Source organism: Nomia melanderi, chromosome 6 (genome assembly GCF_051020985.1).
Source record: "Nomia melanderi isolate GNS246 chromosome 6, iyNomMela1, whole genome shotgun sequence".
Lineage (NCBI taxonomy): Eukaryota > Metazoa > Arthropoda > Insecta > Hymenoptera > Halictidae > Nomia > Nomia melanderi.
In genome coordinates, this window is record NC_135004.1 from 13,854,634 (window position 1) to 13,879,835 (window position 25,202).

The 25,202-nt window shown below is 35.6% G+C and overlaps 1 protein-coding gene across 4 annotated transcripts; it reads left to right on the forward strand.

Moving 5' to 3' along the window:
- The first annotated feature begins 2,291 nt into the window (after nt 1-2,291).
- On the forward strand, nt 2,292-11,156 carry LOC116434101 (uncharacterized). 4 transcript variants are annotated; one of them, XM_031992841.2, is made up of 6 exons: nt 2,292-6,031; nt 6,209-6,546; nt 7,340-8,812; nt 9,004-9,194; nt 9,554-9,949; nt 10,068-11,156. In XM_031992841.2, the coding sequence occupies exons 3-6, from the start codon at nt 8,659-8,661 to the stop codon at nt 10,494-10,496; spliced, it is 1,170 nt and encodes a 389-aa protein (XP_031848701.2). In that variant the 5' UTR covers nt 2,292-6,031; nt 6,209-6,546; nt 7,340-8,658; the 3' UTR covers nt 10,497-11,156. The 4 variants fall into 4 exon arrangements, with proteins under 4 accessions (XP_031848701.2, XP_031848693.2, XP_076224672.1 ...); XM_031992833.2 differs by having other exon boundaries at nt 2,292-5,095; nt 5,189-6,031; nt 6,209-8,812; XM_076368557.1 differs by having other exon boundaries at nt 2,292-4,152; nt 4,227-6,031; nt 6,209-8,812.
- The last annotated feature ends 14,046 nt before the right edge of the window (nt 11,157-25,202 follow it).

Below are 25,202 nucleotides of genomic sequence, written 5' to 3' on the forward strand. Positions count from 1 at the left end.
ACAATATTATCGGTAGTGTTGACATTTAGTCTAAAAGAAACACCGTTCAAAGAAAAGGAAGCAGAATTATTTAAAAATTTGAAAAAGCACTTAATTGAATTAAGGGTAACGATTCTTGGCATTTATGAATGTTCCAATTTCAAAGGTACTTATAGCTGATTGTAGCAAAGTAAGAAATTATATAAAAATTCTCATATCTTATTAAAAGTCCAAGTTCGCTAAGTAACAAATTCCAAATTTTCAGACACCAATCTACTTCGAATATAGAAATGCAATACACTAACAAGAATATGAAATTCTTATTGCACTTTTTCAGAATTGAATAAATTTTGAATTAATTGCATTGTATTGCTTTATAATATGAATTAATAATATAAGTTCGTAGTTTAAAATATTATTCATCATCGAAAGTCGACGGAAGCTTTTAATCAAGAGAGAAATAAATTGGCAAAGTGGTGCAACACGTTTTCATCGGTGGAGCATACACACGAAAGATTGGAAATTGCAAGGCACGCGTTCAGCTCCACGACGCACCTCCGTCATTCGCTTTATCTTATCGTGCTCGGCTGTGAATGTGTGTCTCCGCGTAATTCAAAAAGCCTTACGTCGTATCTGAAACTCGGTATTCTCCGGAGGAACCGCCGGCTCCTCCTCCGCTTCCTCAAGTTCACTGGATAGAACCGGCCCGTCCCCCGCGTTTCACGCGGAATTTCTCTGCTCGCCTTGAACGACGTATCCAAGATTACACGAAACTCGACTGTAAACACGCGTCATTGCGTACGCCTATCGTTGATGCTCCGATACCAGCAGAAACGAGTAGAGAAATGTCAACACGCCACTATCAATCGATCATAAACGCTCATCCGAACCTGTCAGTGAAACATCAAGATCCCTTCGAGAAACCGGAGCAACTTTCGAGACATCATTGTGTTGATCAAGAGAAAATCGTTCAGATTGTGTTAGACAGGCCATCTGTTTCAAGAGATAATTAGACGGATCTTGGATGGACTTAGAAAATCGTAATTGTTTGGAGGAATTGAGCATGCAAGTCGCTTTATTAATCCCTTGCCTCATGACTTCTTAACTCATTGATTTGAATGTTTGAGTAAGAATTATTTTACTACTTCAATTAAAATATTTCAGTTTTTATCGAATTTAGTTCTCTAAGTATGTAAACCATTTCGCTTGGCGGTATGCTAATTAGAAGTAGTTAACATTGAATCTGACGCAGAGAATGTTAGAACGCAAGACTCGTTTCCCGTCAAGAAGTTAATGCATCGATATCGTTAGATACGAATATTGCACAACTATCGTAACAATTTCTTCCAGAGTTTGGACAACAATTAACAACAAGAAACCACAAAAAACCACAATGATTCTTTCAGCAACCTCTAATATCCTGAAGCATATCATTCTTAATAAAACTCCATCCTCTTCATTTTCTTTCCTTATAATTCATCTCACGACTAGACTCGTGAAAATTGCTGTATTTTAATCATTCGTCGAATGCTAGTAGTCGAATGCCGTAGTTTTAACCCTTTGCGCTCCGAAAAGTTGTCACTCTAGCACTTGCATCAATGCTCAAGTCAAGTACAGTTCAATATACCATTTTAACCATTCAGAGCACATTCGAAAAGCACCGAAATTCTACTTACATAATAATTGTAGCAAAACTTCAACTACTTCAAATAACTTGAACGTCCAGTCTAGTTCAACCCTTTCAAATTCTTGAAACTCTGGAGAACCTTTTCCATCAAAAAGCTGAGTTATCAATCCTTACATCAATCCTCGTTATTCGAATAACTAAATTATCCATTTGAAGCTTCAGAATTTCGATAACAAAGCTCTCGAAGTATCCATAGGTAAAACGGTTAGCATTGTAATGGAATAAATTGAACACCGAGTCTAACGTAGGATTGCAAAGGGTTAATCGATGTCCCCAGAGATTCGATGTATTACCATTTATATTACCATTTAGACAAAGTGGCCTCGCGCGATCGAAAAATCCCCAATCCGTGATCCGTGTACCGGTTTCCCTTCGGAAGATCACTGCACTGACAGGGTGAGACAGTTCGATGGTCGCGTTCGAGCGACAACAGGACGAATCGACGATATTTTCACCGACGGACCGACGCACAGTCGCGCGACTGTCGATCCATTGTTAGGCGACACGGTGCTCCGAGATGTGCGCGATGTTTTAATAAAGCTAGACCCAGTTGTAGATGGCATGCTGGCCTCGAAACCACTGACTAAAGTTTCCGATTTCGCGAGGACGACGCGGGGCGACGTGTTGATGCCACCGGTCGCGCCCCACTTCCTTCTCCGATCGCCTCGCCAAATATTTTATTTGCACTGGGAGAGCGCCGATCGTTTTCCGAGGGTACCGATAAACATAAAACAAAATTCGCGCCGCGTATCTTCGAGCTTTCAGCGATTCGGTAACGCGTTATTTTAACCCCAGTTTCTCGGACCTTTTCTGATCCAATCGTCTTTCCGTTTCCTTAACTGTAGATTCATGGTATATAGTTCATTGTATGCTTCGTTGTATTATTCCCAGAAAAATCAATGTTCATTTTATATTCTCTTGGACATTGAGGAACTGATGATTGGAATATGCGTTCGTATAGTTGCATCAATTGTTAATCGACTTTTACCGAATAATGATCGTAACATTGAATATCCGTCAAATTTACGGATTCTGTGAATTTAATGTTCACGCCGGTTTGATTGACTTTTTCGAGTTTCTCGATTGTTTACTTGTCGCGTTCTCGTTTTGCGAAGGATACTTTCAGAATTGAAAATAGTAGAAAAATATGATTCTGCTCGTACGTTTTCATGATTATCGAAATTACGATGCTCACTGCGGCTTGTTATTGTGGCAAATCTGACTAAGCATGTTTGCTTAGTTTTAGGCAAAGTGTTCGTATGAGTTTGTAAAGAATTTCCAAATAGAACTACGTGGAAAGAGAAAAAGGAGAGTTACGATGCCTGTGAGAATTGCGGTTAATATTGATGGCTGCTGCTTGGTAGAAATTATGACAATGTTTCGAATTACTCGGAATCTTTTAGCATCAATTCGATACAATTCGCAGCAGTGATATAATTTCGTCGTGATTGTACCGTATACTTTCTGGGAATAATCGTAATCGAGACAACGAGGCGCAACGACGTGTGATAAGTTTGCACTTCGATACCGAACAACAAGTTATGAAACATTCAGGAGGATCTCCTTGAGAGTATTATTCGATTTGAAAGGCTAATAACACGGTATGCTCACTGAATTGCGATCAGCGCGCAGTTTGCACGTCGGGACCCGGTTATTTTCGAGGAACCAACGAAATCAAAAGTCAGCACAGAAATTGTAGAACCTCTTAGCCTCTTTCCATACAGACAAATTTTTATGGCCGAAACAATACAAAAATAATGCAACACGCAGAAGCTCGTAACATTGAAAGGCTTAAGCTTGAGAATTGCTGATAATTAATTGCTCAAACAATTAAATATTCGAATATCCAACAGTATATAGGAGTCAGAATATTTGGTAATCTAAAATGTTTGAATCTTGAATGTTTGAACAATTTTAAACATATTTAAAACATTAGATATGGTAAGTTCTATTTGAAATTCAATTTGTAATAGGAAGAATGATCTTGCCTGCTTTAACGAATAATCATCATTTCAGATCAGAATCATTATTAACTCGAAATTTGATGATGTTGTGAAATCATAGTGATTCGAAACGTGCGAACGTAGCTGCAAACAGAATAGTTAAAAGAAACTATTCGTTATTCTCGAATTCGAAGCAACTCACGAAAATTCACGAATTCGGCGTGTAAAATGAATGTCTTTAATGAAAGGCGACCTTTGTGAAAGCGAGAATGTACGCTCGGTGATAGTCAAAGAGAATAGGAGATATCTAGAATTTGCTCGTGGCAAATACAAGGAAGATCTAACAATTTTAATTGCCAGTTTGCACAGGCCGCGGTGATACAAAGCGATTATTTGTGTAGAGGCGCTTCTGTTTCTTTGGCGTAAATTACTTTCGTCTGTGTGTGAGCTTATCGTGCGCTTGTAATTGTGCCTCTAAGCGCGTCTTACAGGAAATTTTGTGTTACACATCTATTCAATGCTAAATTACTCCAGATGCACACGGTAAAATGTTGCACGCGTGTATTTTTACTCTTAAAATTGAAACACTGCTCCTAGTACGTGATTATTTATGGTAGATCTGCAATGGATATTTCATGAGTTTTTAACAGTCAAACAGTGAAAGGAATCGTATGGACATGTGTATGTATAACTTTGGTGACCCATGGAACTAACAGGTTTGTGAAATTATTGAATATTATTTTATTAATTTCATTCGTTCGTTTTTTGGGTGGGAAGTTGGATAAGGGCCAGGATTGAAAAGGTAAAATCGCAATGCAAATCAGAAATTGCGAATTAAATAATTTGAAACTTTGGAACTGATGTTCGCATTTGATTAATCTCAAACTTTTGAGTTTCTAATTTAAACTTTTAAAAGATTTGAAATATAAAAATAGATCGAATAAACTGTAATACTTCTAATACTATATCATTAATAACAAAGAACACTAACGATCAGGATACTATTGACGAACAACTTTCGAAGATTTCTGAAACATCATCGAAGAACAAGTATACGAAAAACAAGGATATTAATTCAGTATTTAAAATGTTTAAATGTGAGTCGAAGCTCAGCAAACAAATAAAGCTGCTAAAAAAAACCTAAAAATACTTCTTGTCATTCCCCTTATTTAAATAAGAAATGTGTCGCGTCCATATTTTTCTGGAAATATTAAATGCAGCCATAAAAAGTAATAAACAGAGGAAAATTTATTTTATAAATCTGTGGGATCACAACAACTTGAAGTGGCTTGGCAACAATTTTGAAACATTGTACGACGATTATTTCGTAAAGGTTAAAATTGATTTGCAAATGAGAAAGGAAATTCAGTTCTGCCAGAATTCAAATTGGGAAAAATAAAGTTTTTTGCATTTTGGGAGACCTTAAAAAGAAAAATACATCCACGACTATTTATAATAATCGCCGCTTGTTCCTCGATTTCTGATTGTAAGTTTCGTTCATAACATTAACATTATTAAAGCATTTTATTGTCCACCTTCGTAAATACGTATGTACATAATTTCGATTCTGAATTCGCAGGGAATTACTTAACAATTTAATTTTAATAAAATTTATTGCGCTCGATGGAATCAGTATGGCGGTCATAGCATTAATAAGAATATTTAGCAAGTATAATGTAAAAAGGAAAACTTGAAAAACTTGTAATATAAATTAAGAATGAAACCTGTATTATTGTTGTAAAGAACATACGAAGAAAAGAAATTGGAAACCGAATTGAAAATGTAAATTCTGGTAAAATTAATGACACGATTTATCATTTGATGAACAGATAATGTTTAGCGCCCATTGTTTTCGATTTTGTCTCTAAGATTGTAATAATAGAAGGAAGTAAGTCAACATTGAACTATTTTTAAACACTGACCCCACATTTCAAATGTATTATGATAATTTTAAATTAAACTAAATTTATGTATAAGTTAAACGATTAAGCATCGATAATCGAGGTATGAATTTAAGATTGCATATTAATCCAGTACTACCTATCTTTGAGAACCGTTCATTTTAGGGACTTCCAATTCACTAATTAGATTTCAGGAATTGATGATAATGTTTTAAGAATTCGAATTAGGTACTCTGAAAAAGATACTTACCCAGGAACACGTGACGTTTGTGTATTCTTAAACTAAAAGTAGCGAGATTTTTGAGCGAATAAATATACTAACAAATAAAGAAGAAATATTTGTTGATTAAGGAGGAAAAATTAAATAAAGAGGAAATATTTGTTGATCGAGGAAAAATTAATCAATGATGAAGGACACATAGACTTTACAAAAAAATTGCAGTAAAATTTCACGTTTATAAATCGTGGTTATCTTCGCTCGGCATTTTCTAATACGATGAAATATAAAATAGCAACAGACAGTAAGTTTGCATTATCTACTCTTAAATATCAAATGTCAATTTATCTGTATTTAAAAATATAATTATTTTAATGTGATATTGATTTCTATGTAAATACTTGATGCATTATTGACACACTGAAATATTTTACGACGAATGTTAGTGTGTCTTTTTGTTGAGAATTTTCGACTGTTCCAGGAAAACATAATTTACGAAGGGTATCAATAATCGAGTAGCGTCCATCGAATTGAATTTTCCAGTAGCACGAAGTATCGACCGAGAAGGAAACAGTAGTCAAATGTTCTCTCACGTTTCCAGTAATCTGAGAGTGTCAATTTTCGATGTATTTTAATGTAACGTGATGTTTTGAATTTTTATTTGTATTATTTACATTACGTACAAACGTTTCGCCGAGCGATGAAATCTGATAAGTCGAAGGATCGATGAGCACGGTACACGAAACTTGAAAAATGACAATGCGAAATATCAAAGATACCAGGAAAAAAAGTCACAGACAGTTTGGTTGGTTATATAAGGTTCGTCAACAATGAAATAGAAATTATACCTACAATAACATAGTTTAAAATTTCTCTGATTCTGTACATGTATATTATTTCCGAATTTATTATAGTTTATTCTAATTATTTGAAGCCTCTAATTTTCCCAAAATCCCTACATTTTTATGCTATATTGTACAGTTCTCGATTCTGCCTAGAACGCACTTACTATAATCAGTATTAGTGTAGTGTCTAACCGTAATCACATTTCTTATTTTTAAACAAAAATTTATAACTGTATAATGTGATGGTTAATTAATGCAGCATGATACTTATTAGTATTTTCGTCTTCCTACTTTAGTACTCAGAAGAAAATGTACACATTAATAATGTAGAATTTCAATTTCCATGATAATCGATTAAATTGAATTGCCAAATTCGTAGAGGACAATTAAAACGTTGATATAGAAAGAGACATTTTTCACAATTCGAATAAAATCAAAAACGTAATTAAATAAAAAATAACTTGAAAAATTGCGTTCAATACTTTGTGAATTTCCTTACCTCTAGTAATGAACTATAGAGTAGCATTTGCAATATTGATACACCATCTAAGATCTACATTAAAAAGAAATAAATTTCAGGTCTCTGATTAACATTTTATTGTTCAAAGTCTCGCAAGTACATTTTTAGAGACTTCAGAAAATCCAGCAGATCTATTCTACATACTTCACAAAATCGAGGAAAATGAAATTGGATCTTTCCAGGTCCCTAGAGTAGGAAGACACCTTAGCGGACCTTTTTGATCGTTTAAATGTGCTTCTGATTCTAGCGAATAATCTTGCGTATGATTCCACCAAAGATTTAGCGTTTCCAAAACTCGCTGCACAATAACAGCATTTTCTAACAAGGTTCTCCGCGCGCAAAAGTCAGTAAAACCTGTGCCTGCCATACCAGCTCGCTTTAAAGGAAGATCTTTGCGTTTGTGCGTGGACCGTGTGGATATAAAACATTGGTCGTCCATTTTGAACAGTATCGCTGAGAATCGGAGTCTATTAAAAATCAATGTGTACAGTCGCAGTAACTGCCGAAAGATACGAGAGAAAGTAAATACCGAAGAGAAGCTAGAACATTTATGGTAATTGCTTGCAGAGACCTATAGATTCGTTCGAATTTTAATATTAATTAGCGAATACGACACTCGAGAAGAAAATCATATTACGTCTTTATGTTAGAACAAAATCGCGCGAGTGTAAATTCTATAGCTACCGAGCAGCTTCTGAAAACGAAAATAATTCCATGAGAAGCGACTAGGAGAAGGGACTTTTGAATGTGTTGCTTCCCCAAGCTTAAACTTTAGCACCCTTTCCGTTAATTGAAACATTCATTAGATTGTTGCGCATGAGAAAGCTGATTCCAAAATTCAAATGATTCTTCACCCGTTCGTTAGTTCGTAATTTTTAATTTCTCATGTTTTATAAAATGCTTTCCTTATTGTGTATCTATCAGAAAATTTAATAAAGTCTTGCAACGCTCCATTGAAAGCTTCGATTCAAGTTTCCGTTCTAGTACATCCGAAGGAAATAGTTGAATCATTTATTTCTAATTACTTGTAACAGCTATCTCCATTAATAATTCCCTTCCATAGAAGTAACACCGAACCTGTCGACAAAATTGCATTTTATGTGCAACAATTTAATACTCTATGACAACCTTTCATGTAACACGATATTAATGCATCTAAATCGACAAAATCTCACCAGTTCCTCCACAAATCATAATCCAGTTACACCTGTTACATCTGAGTTCTTCGTATCTAACAAATTATCGTCAAAATTTCTACATACACGGTTTAATTATCTCAAATATATAAATTACTCTCTCACAAAAAAAAAAGAACTTCCCCATGTTCGCCTTTCGGATACTACTCGCGGAAAGTTTAAGCTTGCAGATCGGATTGTCTGGACCGAGGGATGAGAGAGAAGGGAGATCGCGGACTGGTAGCAAAGATAAACTGGGACAGACCGTAAACATCACGCTGTCAAAGAAAGTGGAAGAACACGAGAGTTTCGATCGTCCAGGCGATGTGGGAAGGATCGAGCATGGCCGATCGTGTACACGAACATCCTGCTGCGCTGCCTCGTCGACGCGATGGCCGTCTGCGCGAGGGATGCGAGGATCACTTCGATCACGATCGACGGGATCCCGCTGTCGTCCAGATACCTGAACATCCTTTGCTTGGGTCTGAGGAACAACGAGACGCTGACACACCTGTCGTTAACGAGATGTCGTATAGGTGACGTCGGTTAGTATTATGTTCAAGCTTTAAACGTACGTTTACTTTTTTTAATTTTTAGATTAACTTCGTTGTATGATTTAGGGTGTCTAATGTATTTTGACCACGTTTCTTCTCGTCTCTATGTTCCTTGTATATGTTTCTCGCGTGTTCGTTTCTTATGAAGTCTTTTTTAGTTACGTTATATTTTTATTATATAGGTTGCAACAGCGTGCTGGAGAGTCTGGGGAACAATCCGAACCTCTGCATCCTGAACCTGTCGGGGTGTCGATTGACCAGGAGGAGCGCCATGAGCCTGTACCTGTTCTTGAAAAGGAGGGGAGCTGACTTGCTGCAGAACGTGTGGGTGGAGACATCTGCGGAGACGAGAGAGTACCATTCTGCTGGGAAGGTAAATCTTCTAGACTGTTTCTTTTGAGAATTTTGGGAAATTGTGAAGTTTCACTTTATGTTGTAATATGAATCGGTAATTAACGCTAGAACTACGTACCGGTTAAAATGACTGGTTTCAGTTTTTGAGTTTCGTAATTATTGGTATCTTCAAAGCATTGAATATTCGAAATGATTTTGAAAATAGTTTCACTTGATTACTATAATGAATGTCTGAAAAAATGAATGTCTGATTACATTTCAATCGTATCAAATGCTCGGTAGTTCTAAAACTATAGTTTGTTTCTAATTCCTTGTCATTTTTGTTTTAATTATGCTTTATGTATCGTTGATTAACGAGAATGATTGTTCTTGTTTCAGGTCCAAGGGCTACAGAAATTAATTTTAAATCAAAATCCAAAATTTGGCGACAATGGCGTGCAACAGTTAATGTACGCAGTGAAATTCGATTGTTGGTTGAAGTCATTGAGTTTTAGACACTGCGGAATAACGAAACAGGGCGCGGAGAATATAATTAATGTTTTGCAATCGAACAGTGTTCTGAAAAAGGTAGACCTTACTCAGAATCGTATTCCTATCAATACTTTCCAAGTACTTCGGAAGATTTTGAAGAAGAGGCAGGAGACGGTGGAGGATAAACTATTGAAGAAACGGTGTTTCGTAAACTGGAAGAAAGCGTCCATTAAGCAGATGTTTCAGAAAAATAATATCCGAGGATCTGCATCTAGGAATGCGAAGCAATTGTTAAATGCATCGGTATGTTTCTTCGGTATCTGAATATTGAGTTGGAATTTTATTTACTTGGAAATAAATGAATATATGTGGCATACGTTCTATGAAATTTAATAAAGTACGCATTTCATTATTGTTTCAGAGTAAACATAACCGGAATACTCTATCAAAAAATTATCCGTTCAAGAGATTTCCAAGAATTCGAGAAAGATCAAACCAATTAAAACGGATCAAGAACACGAAAAGAGAACCTATTTTGAAGAAGAAGAACTTGCGTATCCTGGAAGGACAATTACTGGATATAATTGATTCTAACACTAAATTAATGAAAGAGTGGATGGATAACAAAGCATTGCTGGCCACAGAACTGCAAGAAAGATCAAGAACAGAAAGCGAGATGAAGAATGTGTCGTCGCAGCTGAACGACCTAAAGAGTAAAGTGATCGTAGCTAATTTCCTTCGCTTAAAACTCAGCGATGAAAATGAACTGCTACAAAGGAATCTGCAACATTTTCTTGGGAAGTTAGAAAATCTTCTGATAACAGAGCAGCAGCCTGATGCTGAGAAATAGGAAACCGAAGATGTTTCGATTACGTAGCGATGCAGTTACCTGTCAGAAATCGAGCGGTGTCGAGAGATCAATTTAGGGAGAATTTAATGAATTATGTGGTAGTTTTATTTCGGAACATTGTACTTTTATTTTTCCCTGTTGCTGGTGCAGCACAGATCATGCAAATATTATGAAAGAGATAAATTCTTTTTTCTTTTGGTCTTATTCATTTTTATTTTAATGTTATTTATAATTGAAATCGTATACCTAACAATGTATTTATATAAACTATTCAAGCTTCAAACTCATTGAAACATATTTAGAAACTTATCTAATGTACGTGATCGCTACGTGATGATACTTAAGTATTTCTAACATTCCAGCAGAGTATTGTGGAAAATAGTAGCCAAAAACGTCAGCAAATCTTTTGACAGGGGAAGTAAAAAGTATTAACTCAGTGAAATTCTGGTATAGCAAAAAGTTTTTTGACAACTTTCAATTAGATGTTAATATATAATGTTTACTGAAAATCTTCATCTCGATGTATTGTAATAAAGATATTTTGAAAAAAAAAACATCTTTTATGTATCGATACATAATAATGTTCCATTGCAGGAATATGTCTTACTATAGTTTAAAAGAACCATAGTTTTGAAAAATTGAAATAAAAGGAATTCAATCCACTCACTTGAGTTTACTTATTATTAAGACCTGTAAACTTCAAGCATTTATTATAATAATAAATACTATCAATGTATTGTAACAGTTAAATACAAGCGAATAAAGTAATAAAAACACGAATTTCATTTCTACCCTTCCGAAATACCGTATATCATCACCACCATGTAAGATAGAACATTATTCTAAGATATTCGATCTTGCATTACATCGTACAACAGACATAAACCGAATCTTACATTCGCAGCCATTAGCTCGGCATTATTCTCCATATTTTGATACCGTATTAAGAATAACACCGATTGCCCAGGTCTCACCACGTGGAGGTTGCTGCGAGGAGACCCTGGGAGGTGGGTGGAAAATACAATTCCACCGACCTCCCGTTCTAATTCTACATCTTATTTTAAACGCACTTATAGGTATCGCACTTAATAATAATCCCTCGGCGGCTGTCTTCTTTCTTGAGTCTGTACTGAAATGAAGGAATACATAGAAATAATTAGTAATATGGGATTAATACAGCGTAATTAGTAAATGAAACGATGTATCCCACGGCGGACGATCGACGTCTTCTTTCACACGCTTAATTCTAACGCAGTTCAGTCGCGACGCATAAGTTTTATTACACAATCATCGCAGTATAGGGAGTGAATCAAGGAAGAAGTCCTTGATTCCCGCATCAGGCGAATCAGAGAAGAAGTCTCTGATTCAGCAGGCGCAAAATGAGGGGATACAATCTCGATTCTAACATAGTTTCGCCTTATAAGACTACGCATTGGTCGCAGATATGCCGAGCAATTATCGGAACAAGAAGCAAAGGGAGCGGGAGAGGGTGACGCGAGCAAACCATGATCAAACCAGCCAGACCACAGTCCCGAGCTTTAATTCCATCGACCTCCGGCCTTAATTCTGAAACTTATCATTAGCGCACTTAGAACTATCAAATTTAATGATACACTGTTTCTTGAACCTGTACTGAAAAACAAAACCAACATATTTGTAAAATGGTTAATTGTAAATGAGCTGCAACAACATTAAATAAAAATTGTATTATGAATAAATTAGTGTGTCAATGTTAAAGTAAAATTATATTAAGATTAGAGTAAAACTAGACTGAAATTATATTAAAAGTAGATTAGAGTTACAGCTGAAACAAGTAAACTTAAATTAGAAAATTAAAGAGTGTTTGTGTAGTAACACATGTTGCCACCTGTAACAAAAATTATTACAATGTGATTGTTTTTCAACGAAAATAATATTAATGGAGATGAGCCTAGGATTAGAGAAATTTAAGATCCCAAAGACGGGATCCCATTTCGCGGACGGGATCCCATTAGATGGATCCCATAGACATGATGTACTCTTCCAACAGGAGGGTTCCATGTTAAATGGCTGCAGCTTCTACCTTCACAGAATGCCATCTTCTATCCCTCTCAGTTCTTTCTGCAACAGAAACTGCCTTATTGGATTAGTAGATGAATATAATTTAAGAAATGTAGTCTAGAATATGGGGTACAATTTTTACAGTTACCTTAAATAAAAATGAAAGTATACCATTTTCCCCGTAGAATATCATCCCATATTCCTCTCAAGTATTTCTGCAACAGAAACTTACTTCATTACATAGTAAATTTTGATCAATTACATGAATTTGAATAGAAGGAGGTATGTTTAAAAATTGGGACTGTCCACTCTGTATATCACGTGCTATCAAAATCCCGAGAGTGGACTAATTCATTCGCGACACTAATTTACAAAGTTTACAAATATTTCAATAATAAACGCGAGAGGTGCGTTACTGTTCGCTGCATTAAATAATGTAATATTCAAAGATCTCAATAAGATACGCGAAAAGTGTATGATTAATCGCAACGCTGCTTTAGAAATATAATAAAATAACTACGCGAGGGTGTCAGTATCAATCGCAACTCTAATTTGTTTAATATGAAGTGAATAACTTGCGTGCACCTGTTTCATTATACGCAACGCTACATTTGAGAACACGGAGCAGCCGTTTTGACTGCAAAGAACCACTGTTCGCAGTACCGCAAACTGCGTTTTGGTTCTTATGGTTCCAGCATATTATTGAGCATTTAATATAACGCAACTCTAAGTCAACGCGAAAAATATATTGTCGCGACACTAAGAAGAACGCGATGTATTGATATCGTGACGCTACTTTAATAAATGAACATAGTATTGAATAAATTATGTTCTATCAAACGCGTTTATTCAATTATTCGCAACGCTACTTTAAAATAGAAAGAACTACGTGCTAGTTAATATAATTGCGCTTTATATTCAGTAATATTAAAATCAGACGATCGATGTTTGTCATACGCAAAGCTATCGTTAAAGCAATTTGAAAAAACAAGTGTAAAAATCAATTCTAATCGAAATCGCGAATATATCATTCGCAACTCTAATTCAAACCGTAATGCTTGTCTCGCAACGCTAATTAAAAATCGCGAAATGCTCATTGTTGGACGTTGGGGCGGCTATGGCCAGCCCGATACATCTACGCCTACTTCTACTACTACCACCACCATTTCTACTGAAGCTAAAGTGAGTGCAGTGACAAAGTAGTAACATAAAATGACGCTCCATCTCCATGCTAAGATCGAGCGCCATTAATAGTTGCCCTCTTGAGCGACATTTTGTCGGGGCCTCTTCGGCATACGCCTCTTCTTTTCTTCGGCAGTCCGCCATTTCTGAAACCCTAAGCTTGCTCGATAGCGAATGACCAATGACTCGGAATCGGTCATTGACCATTCGACAGTGCAATCGAGCAAGTTCGAACGTTTCGCCTATTCGCGCCTAATACCGATCGCGATCGCGGTATCTATGTGGAACTTGAAAAGTCGAGATCAAGATTGATCAGCAAACGGCATGCTCCGTTTTACTATCAACTTTGAACTAATTTTTCAAGTTCCCCGGTAACTGACCATCGTGCAGAAACGAAGGCCAGCACCGGCCCCTGCCTACTTAAATCTAACATTCATTCCAGAGAGTATGCTACCTGCCTACCTATAGCTATATTTAAAAAAGGGGCAAGAGACTCATTCTCACAAACACACATCACTCCACGATTGTCTCTGATGCACCCGGGTGCGAATGAACCTAACGTCCAGAGAGAACGTCCCGGGACGTTCACTAACAACCACATTCATACTCTAGTATATCAATTCCTGAAATCGACTGGCAATGGTTAACGATCTTTGAGAAAATATTTTACTTGGCACGAACAATTAATTGAAATTAATATAATTCTACCCTTCTTTATGTCGTTTGGTAACGTATGGACGATCAAAGTATTCTAATATGTTAATATTCGTACTCTACTGAGTAAGGGAATAAGGAAAAGTGTGTATATATTCCACAAATAATTTATTTATTTCATTTACAGTAACTGGAATATATACGTATAAAGAGTATTCATGATATTATGAAGTCCGACGCATTTCCACTTCCTAACCACACACACACACAAGTGGATAATACGTCGTGCATAATACGTTAACCATTGTCAATCGCTCACATGTTTAAATAATAACAATTTCATCATGCCCATTGCTCTCACCCTCCCAAGTAGCACCTGGGCACGTGAGAGAGATCGAGCAAGGAACATGGAAACAATATCCTGAAAATCCTAGCTATAAAATCATGTTAGCTTCTAATTTTTCTGACGGACTAAAGTTCTTTGCTTTTCAACATAATTGACTCAAAATTAAGAATTTAATTGTCTAATTTTATAAATGGTAAGTCTACTAATATATGAATATTGTAATATGCAAAAAAAGAATAAGAGAAATTGAAATTTAATGGAAATGAGACTTTAAGTAAAATTTCAACAAGAATGAATCTATTTTAAACTTTTAACACATTTTCAAAAATCCTCAGGTGATCCCTTTGTCGAAGCAGCTGTTTCTAATATCAGAAGAATGTATTACAAGGTAGTTGCTTCGATTCAGAGACCTACCCACCGCGAAATGTTTTCTTGTACGATAGTTACTATGATATTCCAGCGATTAAATGAACTTTAACGCGAATAGTCAATCATTTCAATCGATTGTATCTTAGTCGAAATGTAGGAATCGAGAATTAGACCGAACCTATTGATACAATTAATGTACCACTAAGTTCTCAGTCATATTATCTTAATATTCAATGTTGAAGGTTGTTTATATCTTATATACGAAACTACAAAGTAAAGTTATGCTACTCGTAATGCGATAAAAAGTCAGAGTATGGTTGCTAATATTTGCAGTTAACTTTAAACGCGACGTACAAGAAAACCCTATCCTATCTAATAAATAAACCAAAAAATGTTACTACTCTCGGGTATGCCCCGAGAGGCATATCCGAGGCCACTGCACTCACAAAATCAAAAACTACTAAAATGGTACCACCAGTCACCGGTGCCGTTACGGAGCATTCGTCCTACGACATGATCGGTGACCGGATTTAAAAAGAAAGAGCATGCGACTCACCGATCGCTGTTCGCAATCGGTACGTAGCTTAGGAAGAGCCGAGGACAATTGGTATTCATCAGTACTGGCCACCATGGAACTGCATTACTCTCTACTGATCGGTGGTAGTACTGGTCACCAGTGCCCCAGAGTGAAGGTAGCAGTAGACCACTGATGCCCAGAGAGGTCCAGGGTGGTCGAAGGTGGTCGAAGGTGGTCGAAGGTGGTCGAAGGTGGTCGAAGGTGGTCGAAGGTGGTCGAAGGTGGTCGAAGGTGGTCGAAGGTGGTCGAAGGTGGTCGAAGGTGGTCGAAGGTGGTCGAAGGTGGTCGAAGGTGGTCGAAGGTGGTCGAAGGTAGTCCAGGATAGTCCAGGATAGTCCAGGATAGTCCAGGAAGCACCAGGCGAGCTCAGGAGGGTCTACTGGTCCTCTCCGATCCTCCCAGTTCAGGAGTTCGCGACGAACTGAGCCCTCGGCTGTCAAGACCGTCCTTATAAGGTCGAAGGTCCCCGATGTTAGTGGGGATGTTCCTGAGGTCGTTAAGGTCCCCGATGTTAGGGGGGATGTTATTGACGTCGTTTTCGCAAACACTCTTTTGTTTAACCGTTTGAATTTGATGATATTATAGGAATTTTTTACTTGTGACGATAAATTAACACCTGAGAGCGTAAAAAACACGTTTACCGGATCACATTTTTATGGAGTAGTATTTCGGTCGTACCAGAGGAAAAAATAAATTGTTCAAAAAGCAAGTTTTCCGTAAATCATCAAGTAAAAATAGCATACATTAATGTGTTTGTAAGATTAAATGTTTCCATATTACATCATTTAACAATCTGTACAATCTTTTTGGTCATTTATATAAATATATAATTAATAAAACTAGTTTCAGACAGAAATATGTACATTATTACGTTGTATGATAATTTACAGGATAAATCCATCTATAAGAAGATGTTGATTGATTTATGTCCGCGAATTAATGGAAATTATGTTTTATAATATTCGATGAAAATTCTTCCCATCGTTCAAACATCCCCGCCGCATCCATTTGTCGTCGCCAAGTTGGGTAACACACTCCACACTACTGCATAAAGATGTTCCAGTGGTATATGTCTACCATTTCGCCGACAGCTGCTATTCAATTCAATCGGTTTTACGATTTCTTTTCTTCGAAGCATTCGAAACTCCATTTTGGCTCTACAGCTCGGAGTTTTTGTCAGTGAACAATGGCATACTTGTAATGAAGATGTTATAGAATATTGTAATTGTGAAATTCAATATTGTAAATCGAAGTTCGACCAATTCAGAATGTTATCTTGTTAAATAAAATACTTACATGAGAATTGTGCACAAAGAAACGTACTGACGTAGAATTAAATCGCTCGTTGACCTCGTATTATCCCCTAATGATCTGCCAATTTATCGAAGAATTACAAACGCATTCGTTACATGGAACATCTACAAAGACATTTAAGGATTAGTTAATCTTATTCCAAATGTTCTTCTAATAAATAACGAAGAATCTTTTTAATAAACATATACCTTCACAGAACAACGTAAGTAACTCTTTGTTGCTTAAATCCAGGGATAAAAATGAAGGTGAAGATTTTTCCTTCCTAAAAGACATCCATCAAAGAACAGTTCAGTCTGAAAGAGAAAACTGTTGAAGTGATATTGACTTTGAGGGAAGAATTGTTCTTTTTGGACCAAATTCCAAAAAGTGCTAGCCAGGTCTTGGCATTTGTCGAATTGCTACTTACCTAAGAAAGCAGCAACGGTGGGAGAATCAGAGACTCCTTGACCCATGATATCAAGGAATTGCCAGGGACTTATTTTTGTTCTCCAAATTGTTGAAAACTTGTCTTGAGTAGCTGTCTGGATGCTTAACAAAGCCTGTAAGAAAATAAGATTTAGTTATGAATGTTATCATTGAATATTGAAGGCTAAGAAAGATATTATAGAAGTTAAAAATGTTTAGTTCATTTGTATATCATATTTATAAAATACTTTTACCCAGAAAAGATTATTTATAAGACATGAATTCGAAAAAGTGGGCGACAGGTTAGCAAACAGGTATTTACTATACGCCCCTCACGTTAGTTCCATTGGCCTTGGGTTTGAAAGGAAGTGCTCAGAAGCAAAGGGAACTCTTCCTTTCACGTCGCTCGAACCGCCCCAGCTTTTGGCGCATGGTCATTGGTGCGCGTCGAGTCCCGAGCGTTGTGAGTGGAAGAGTCCCCTTTTCTATGTGCACCTTGAAAGCAAACGCCGATGCAGCTAACGCAAGGGGCGGAGTATAATTAACATAATATTAAATACAGGTTTGCGTCTGAAGAATTGAGATCGCCGAAGCAATGGAAGCAATCGTGTAACTGTCGAGAAGGAATTCGATCGCAAGACGTTCTCAAGCTAGTCAACAAAGAATTGAACTTCGTCAAATTCCTTCCAATGCTTCAGCAGATCAATTCGCAGCTAGCATTGCAAACAAAAGAAAATAAACTTTCCGAAAAAGTCCAGACGAATACTTCTCAGATGAGACAATGTTTCAGCAGAGGTGGTGGCAGACGTTCTAGTTGAGCAGCTGAAGATAGATCTCAATGTATCTTGAAATTATGAATAACTTCGTGTAATCGGGAATGTGCCATGACAACATTAATTTTCAAGAGTTCTCTGAAAATCGTTAACTATGTAATCAATGAATTAAAAATAAGATGTAATTCTACAATAAAGTGAAAGAATATTTCCATAGGAATGATTAATTTAACTTACGAAATTAAAGCAGTAAAATAGTGGCGCCATCTCTGTAAAAATCTTGAAGGCGCTAACAATTTAATAACATCGTGATACACTCACGAAATCCATACAAACATTTTTCCAATAAGATTTTCTATTGATTCAGATTTAACTCATTGTTCATCCTATCCTTCCTTGATGATAAAACATACTTTTCTATCTGATACTTCGAAATATCGATATATCAGTACACTAACCACAAAACAGTCAGCTGCTGAACTACACTAGCCTGCAAAGTCAAAAGTGTATGTCAAGTGTCAAAAGACTGATGCTAGATCTTCTACTTTACAAAGGAATACAATTCACCTGTGACAGCTAAAGCCTCATTTCAAAGTGTTCAATGTTCTGACAATAGATTCTGAATCCACAATCATTAGCTCGGCATGATCCTTCATAGAGGATACTCCGTCAACGACAATACGGATTAACCGGATCAAAGCACCTGAAGTACCTGCTATTGTAGAACCAAACAGGTGAATAGAACACGGTTTTATGGGTGTAATAATAAGATTAAGAGAAATTACGTTAAAGAAAACCGGGCTTAGCTAAGTTTGATGCACTTACCCGCTTTTCCTAACCTATTAGCGATCGGAATGCTAACGATCGTAACGTATGCTGATCTCCCTACATGTCCTCTTATTTGAGATTGAAACCTAAATAAAGGAGACCATCCCTCGATGATCCATGTCATTTTCTGCCAATGTAACTGTACATAAATCCATGTATCCTACGATAAATGATCGAAGTCCTTCTTCTTTAGTCTGCAGCTAAGTGTAGAAAACAATGCTAGGGTGGAACATCTCTACCTTCTTTTCCGATCTTAGAGGTCACATCGGTAGTTGCAATTTTGTTTAGTGGTACCCATGATTGTCTCTAGGGAAAATTAATAAGAGCAAGAAGGATTATTCCTTAAAAGAAAGAAGGTGCTACTTCACTGCACTTATCATGTCGATCGAGTGGTGACAGTCGATACATGAATTGTTCTAGAATGTTCTGGGATGTTTTAATCCCGCCACTTTAATTAGTTAGAACCGTATCAAATGTAATGAAAAGTTGATTTCAGTATTTTGCTATAAAATAATTCTATATGTGTGCAATTAACAAATCATTTAAAAACAAAGTATTATCTTCAGAAAATTAAAAATTGTTAATTTATTGAGACGTGACGTCACATATCGCGATTTTCACGCATGCTCAGAAGCCTGGGCCTTCCCCCACTCCAACGGTTCGTTACCGGTTGAAGACGCGACCGGCGTCATTCTTTTCTGGACGACTGAAAGGGTTGGACGTGTTTTTAACTTTCGTGAATTAATTATTCTCCATATTTAAAATTTGTTGTGGCGTCTATCGGGCATCCTCCTGTTGCTGTCTCATCCTGAGCTTCTCAACCATCGTTTGGTAATATTTCTACTGCTTTCTTTTTGTTTTAACACTTTTTCGTACACATTTTTGATTTTGTCAGATATTTTTCGCGAAATTCGAGATTTAGTAACTGCGTGAAAGAATAACGGCCACATGGCGTGCATCAGTTGAAATTTTCCGATTTGCTTCAATATAATTCAGCTAAATAATTCGGTTTTGACGTTAATAAGTAAATTTTGAATAGAATTTTACTTGAAAATCATTTTAATTCGGGTGCTGTTATAATTTTCAAAAAATTCATTTGATTTATCCTTTGGCGTCTATCGGTTATTCTCTTTTCGCCGTTTTATTTCAATTTTTCAATCGTAATTTGTTAACATTTACAGTGTTTTCTTTCTGTTTTAACACTTTTTCTTACATATATTTGATTATATCATATATTTTTCGCGAAATTCGAGATTTTGTAACTGCGTGAAAGGATAACGGCCACATGGCGTCCATCAGTTCAAATTTCCCGATTTGCTTCAATTTATAATTCAGTTAAATAATTCGATTTCGGTGATAATAAGTAACTTTTTGAATCGAATTTCACTTGATAATGATTGTAATTCGGGTGCTATTATTGTTTTCAACAAATTTATTTGATTTATTGGCGTCTATCGGTTATTCTGTTTTTACCGGTTTATTCCAGTTTTTCAATCGTTGTTTGTTAACATTTACGTTGATTTATTTTTGTTTTAACACTTTTTCTTACAGATATTTGATTATATCATATATTTTTCGCGAAATTCGAGATTTTGTAACTGCGTAAAAAAGTAACGGCCGTTATGGCGTCCATTAGTTCAAATTTCCCGATTTGCTTTAATTTATAATTCAGTTAAATAATTCGATTTCGGTGATAATAAGTAACTTTTTTAATCGAATTTTATTTGGAAATGATTTTAATTTGGGTGCTATTATTATTTTCAAAGAATTTATTTGATTTTTCCTTCGGTGTCTATCGGTCATTCTCTTTTTGCCGATTTATTTCAGTTCGCGAAATTCGGGAGTTAGTAACTGCGTAGAAGAGTAACGGCCATTATGGCGTCCATCAGTTCAAATTTCACGATTTGCTTAAATTTACAATTCACTCAAATAATTCTATTTCGGCGTTAATAACTAAATTCTTGAACCGAATTTGACTTGTTAGTGATCTTAACGCGAGCAACATTATTATTTTAACAGAATTAATATAATTTCTGTTGTATTGTCTGTTCCAGAGATCTGATCGACATTTATTGCGGATGCAAAGCCGGCACGTAACGACGCCATTGAACACCCACAAGGAAATCTGACTGACACGTATCACATTTGGGTGACATTTGTTCATTTATTTATTTATTCATTTGTTTCTTATATTAGCTTCATTTTCTTCAGATATTGAAATTAAACGTATTTGCACTTCATTGTATTTCGGTCGCGACATTATCTCTAATTCAATCATTTCAACGCAATTTTTTATAAACAATTAAATTTATAAACATTTTCGGCTGCAAGCTTTATTATTTAAACTTTTTTGCATTTGACATGCTCATCGAAGCATATATAAATAAAATGACATTGTTAATTACAAATTTTTAGAATATCGAGCAATATTTCCGGGTAACGGTTAGGCGTAATAAAAGCCAAGCCCCCCTCACCCCACCCTCCACCCTCTAATCGTTTTTTACAGGCATTTGAGACTTCAGGGAGCGAAGTCAGTAGAGTCAGTGTTGCTATGTATCGATAGACATATTATGTTTTAAATATATACAGAGTATAGAAGTTTTCAGTAATTTTCCGTTTATGTAACTGGTGTAGGGCATTCGGTAGTAGAGTCAGTGTTTTTTCGCGATCTATGTCAAATTGTTTCTGGAGCATCGTGGCTCTAAGTTTTTATACTTGCCGCATTAGAGTCACATTTGTTCGCCGGAAATTATTCTCGGTCGCGATAAATATTGTTTTTTTTTAATTCTTTTTTTTGACAAATGAAATTGACCGTTGACGTGGAATTAGAGTCACTGTATCGAGGAAGAGGACAACTTGTGGGTGCTGTTCCCGTTTTATTTGGGTAGGTTCCTTTTGATTTTGTTTCTATAATTATTTTTAATTATTATTTAATATTAATTACTAATTAACTATTCGTATTAAACTATTAGTTATCAATTATTTATTTGTTAATATTGTTCATTGCTTACTGTCCAATTATTTATTTATTAATATTGTTCATTGTTAACTGTTCAATTATTTATTTATTATTTACTATTTATTATTTGTTGAAAATAAAAAATGAAAATTTATTACTGCTCTTTTTAATTAATTTTAACGCATGTTTTTCTTTTTTATTCTAGGTGACAGCTTTTCTTAATGAAGCAGTTGACTGCCGCAGCCCGTAGGATGGGCATCTGGCGTCGTTGTTGGTGGATCAGTGTAAGTGTTATCTTACATTACCAATGAATAATTCCAGTTTTTGTAAAATTATTATTTATTTTGGATTAAGCCATAAACAGTTTCTTATTTTTCTGTGCTTTTTTCATTTTTAGTTTGCTGCTATTGATCCCCTTCGACGTCCATCGGTTCCGTGAGTACACAAAAAGAGGAACAAAACCTCATGTTCAAATCATTTCTTTTTTCTTTTTTTGTTTTGTTTAATACTTCTGGTCACTTATGTCGTAGGACGAAAGGTCCAATTGCGACACAGGTAACTGGTTGTTCTGTCATTTTATTCTGTGAGCACAATGAACGCAGGTACGCCAAGCGTACCTGTGAGTAGTAACGTTTAACTCTTAGATAGGCAGGAATCTTCTTGTATATCGTGGTTTTTAAGTATCGATTGTTTTTAAATCAAAGGAATCTGAAGTCTTCCGTAAATGATTAAATAAAAGTTGAATAGCATTAAAATAACTTTAAATAATTGTTAAATTTAAATGTCAAATGAAATATTTGAGTATATATATTGATACGTTGATTGAATCAATAAATTCAATTTAGCTTTTTCCCTATTTTTAATGATAATAACTGAATAATATTTTTTCAATTAAAGTTCGTTAAATAATATGAATATATTAGAGACAAAGTGCAAGAAGATAATTCGCGACGGGTAGATCCTTGAGTCAAAGCAACAGGTTTGCTTCATTGTAGTATGTTTTAGAAAATGTGCTTTGATCAGAGGATCGCCCGAGGGTTTTTAAAGAATTCCATTATTAATCAATTGCACTCGAAAGTTTTTCACTAGAAATCTTGAACACTTTCTGATGGAACATATACCACATTTTTTAAACTAATTTATTGAGAAATCACATATAAACTGAGAAACAAAGATATTTTATTTCAATTTGTGATGAGATATAGACAATTTTTTAAACTAATTTATTAAGAAATCATGCATAAACTGAGAAACAAAGATATTTTATTTCAATTTGTGATGAGATATAGACAATTTTTTAAACTAATTTATTAAGAATCACGCATAAACTGAGAATCAAAGATATTTTATTTCAATATTTCATATACTGATGCTTTTTACAGAACTTAATGTTACATATTGAACTTTATGATTTTGCTGTATTAAATTAAATGCTGACTAAGAGTCACCTGTTGAGTGCAAAGGGTTAAGCGAATTCCAGTCCGTTAAAACACTAACAAATACTTGGTTTTTAGTTAGGCTTTTTCAGGTTTCTTATTCCGTGTTCATTGCTCAAGTCCTCTCACGTGCCCAGGTGCTACTTGGGAGGGTGAGAGCAATGGGTACGATGAAATATATTATAATTAAAAATGTTTGGCGACTGATGACGTTTTGTGTATCGTGCACGACGTAATTTCCACTTTGTATGTGTGATTAGGCAGTGGCATTGCGTCGGAATTTTGACAATAACAGTAAAATAAAATTCAAAGAAGAATATTATTCACTTGAAATAATTAACAACTTGATTTCATAAATACCATATAACAATAACTTCAGAATACAGTATTATTCAATTGGAATAATTAACAACTTGATGTCACAAATACCATATAACAATAATTTCAGAATACAATGTATAATATACATAATATAATATAATATTAACTTCATACTTAAATAATGATATCAATAATAGTAAACCATAGTATATTTGAATTAAATCAGTTCGCAATGGTCACTAGCGTTATCAGTCGGTTCCAGGAAACGGTACGTACCCTTAGAGTGTGTTTGTTGGTTGACGCTCAGGTGTCGGAGGCGTCCCGGGACGTCTCTCTAGGTGTTAGGCTAATTTTGCGCCTGGGTGTATGAATGAGAACCGTGGAGTGATGTGTGTTGGCGAGAATGTCTTTGCATTTTTCTTAAATATAGGGCTAGGTAGGACAGGTAACTTACCTTCTGGTGTGTGTGCTTTAATTATAAGTAGGCAGGGGCCGGGGCTGGCTGCCATCTTTTCTCTTCGGGTAGGCCCCCCTTTCGCGGTGGTGGTCAGCTACTGGAAAAACTTGTGGAGTTAATTCGAGGCTGGCCCAAACGGAGAATGCCGTTTGCTGCTAGCACCGATTTAAACTCTTCAAGTTTTAGGGTTTCTGTGGGCTAGCTTCCGCGATCGCGGTCGCGTTCGCGATTTCGGTTAGGGCCTCGAAACGTTGCGCAACTTGCTCATTGCACGAACGGTGAACGACAACGATAGGGAGTCATTGTCTGTTGACTAACGAGCAAGTGTAGGGTTTCAGATATGTGGCGGACCGCAGAAGAAAAGAAGAGGCTATATGCTGAAGAGGCCCAGACAAATGTCGTTCAAGAGGGCAACTATTAATGACGCTCCATCACGTATGCGATTGGGCGTCATTCTTGTTACTACATTGTCATTGTGCTCACTGTTGTATTATCGTCTTAATATTTTTCATTTATTTATTATATATATATATTAATTTTTATCTTTTATTTATTTACTCTTTATTTTATATTTATCTTCACGTATTTCTTATATTTTCTTTTCGTTTCTTTTTGCTGATTTATAATTTTTTTTATTTGTTTCCTAGGTTGGCCTTCTGTCAACCTATTTCTTATGAGGGCAGATCGTGGTTTTTAATTAGTGTTGCGAACAAAATGATTACGGTTTAAGTAATTATACAATTACAGTTTGAATTTTGGTCTTGTAAGTGAAGTAGAGTTAACTTTCAATGTATATAAATTTGGAACTACCAGTTATTACATGATTTACTGATTTCCTGAATACAGATATAAATATAACGCCATTGAACAAAACGAACAGTATGAAGAATATGTTCATGAAATCATGATAGAAACGTGTACTTCGTTCATAAATTTTTGTCAAATGATTTAAATTCTAAATTTAATATTTCAATGAGGTAATTAATAGTTCAAGATTTAAACCAAATCTCAATTGCTTTTAATTCATATTTTAGATTAGTTGAAA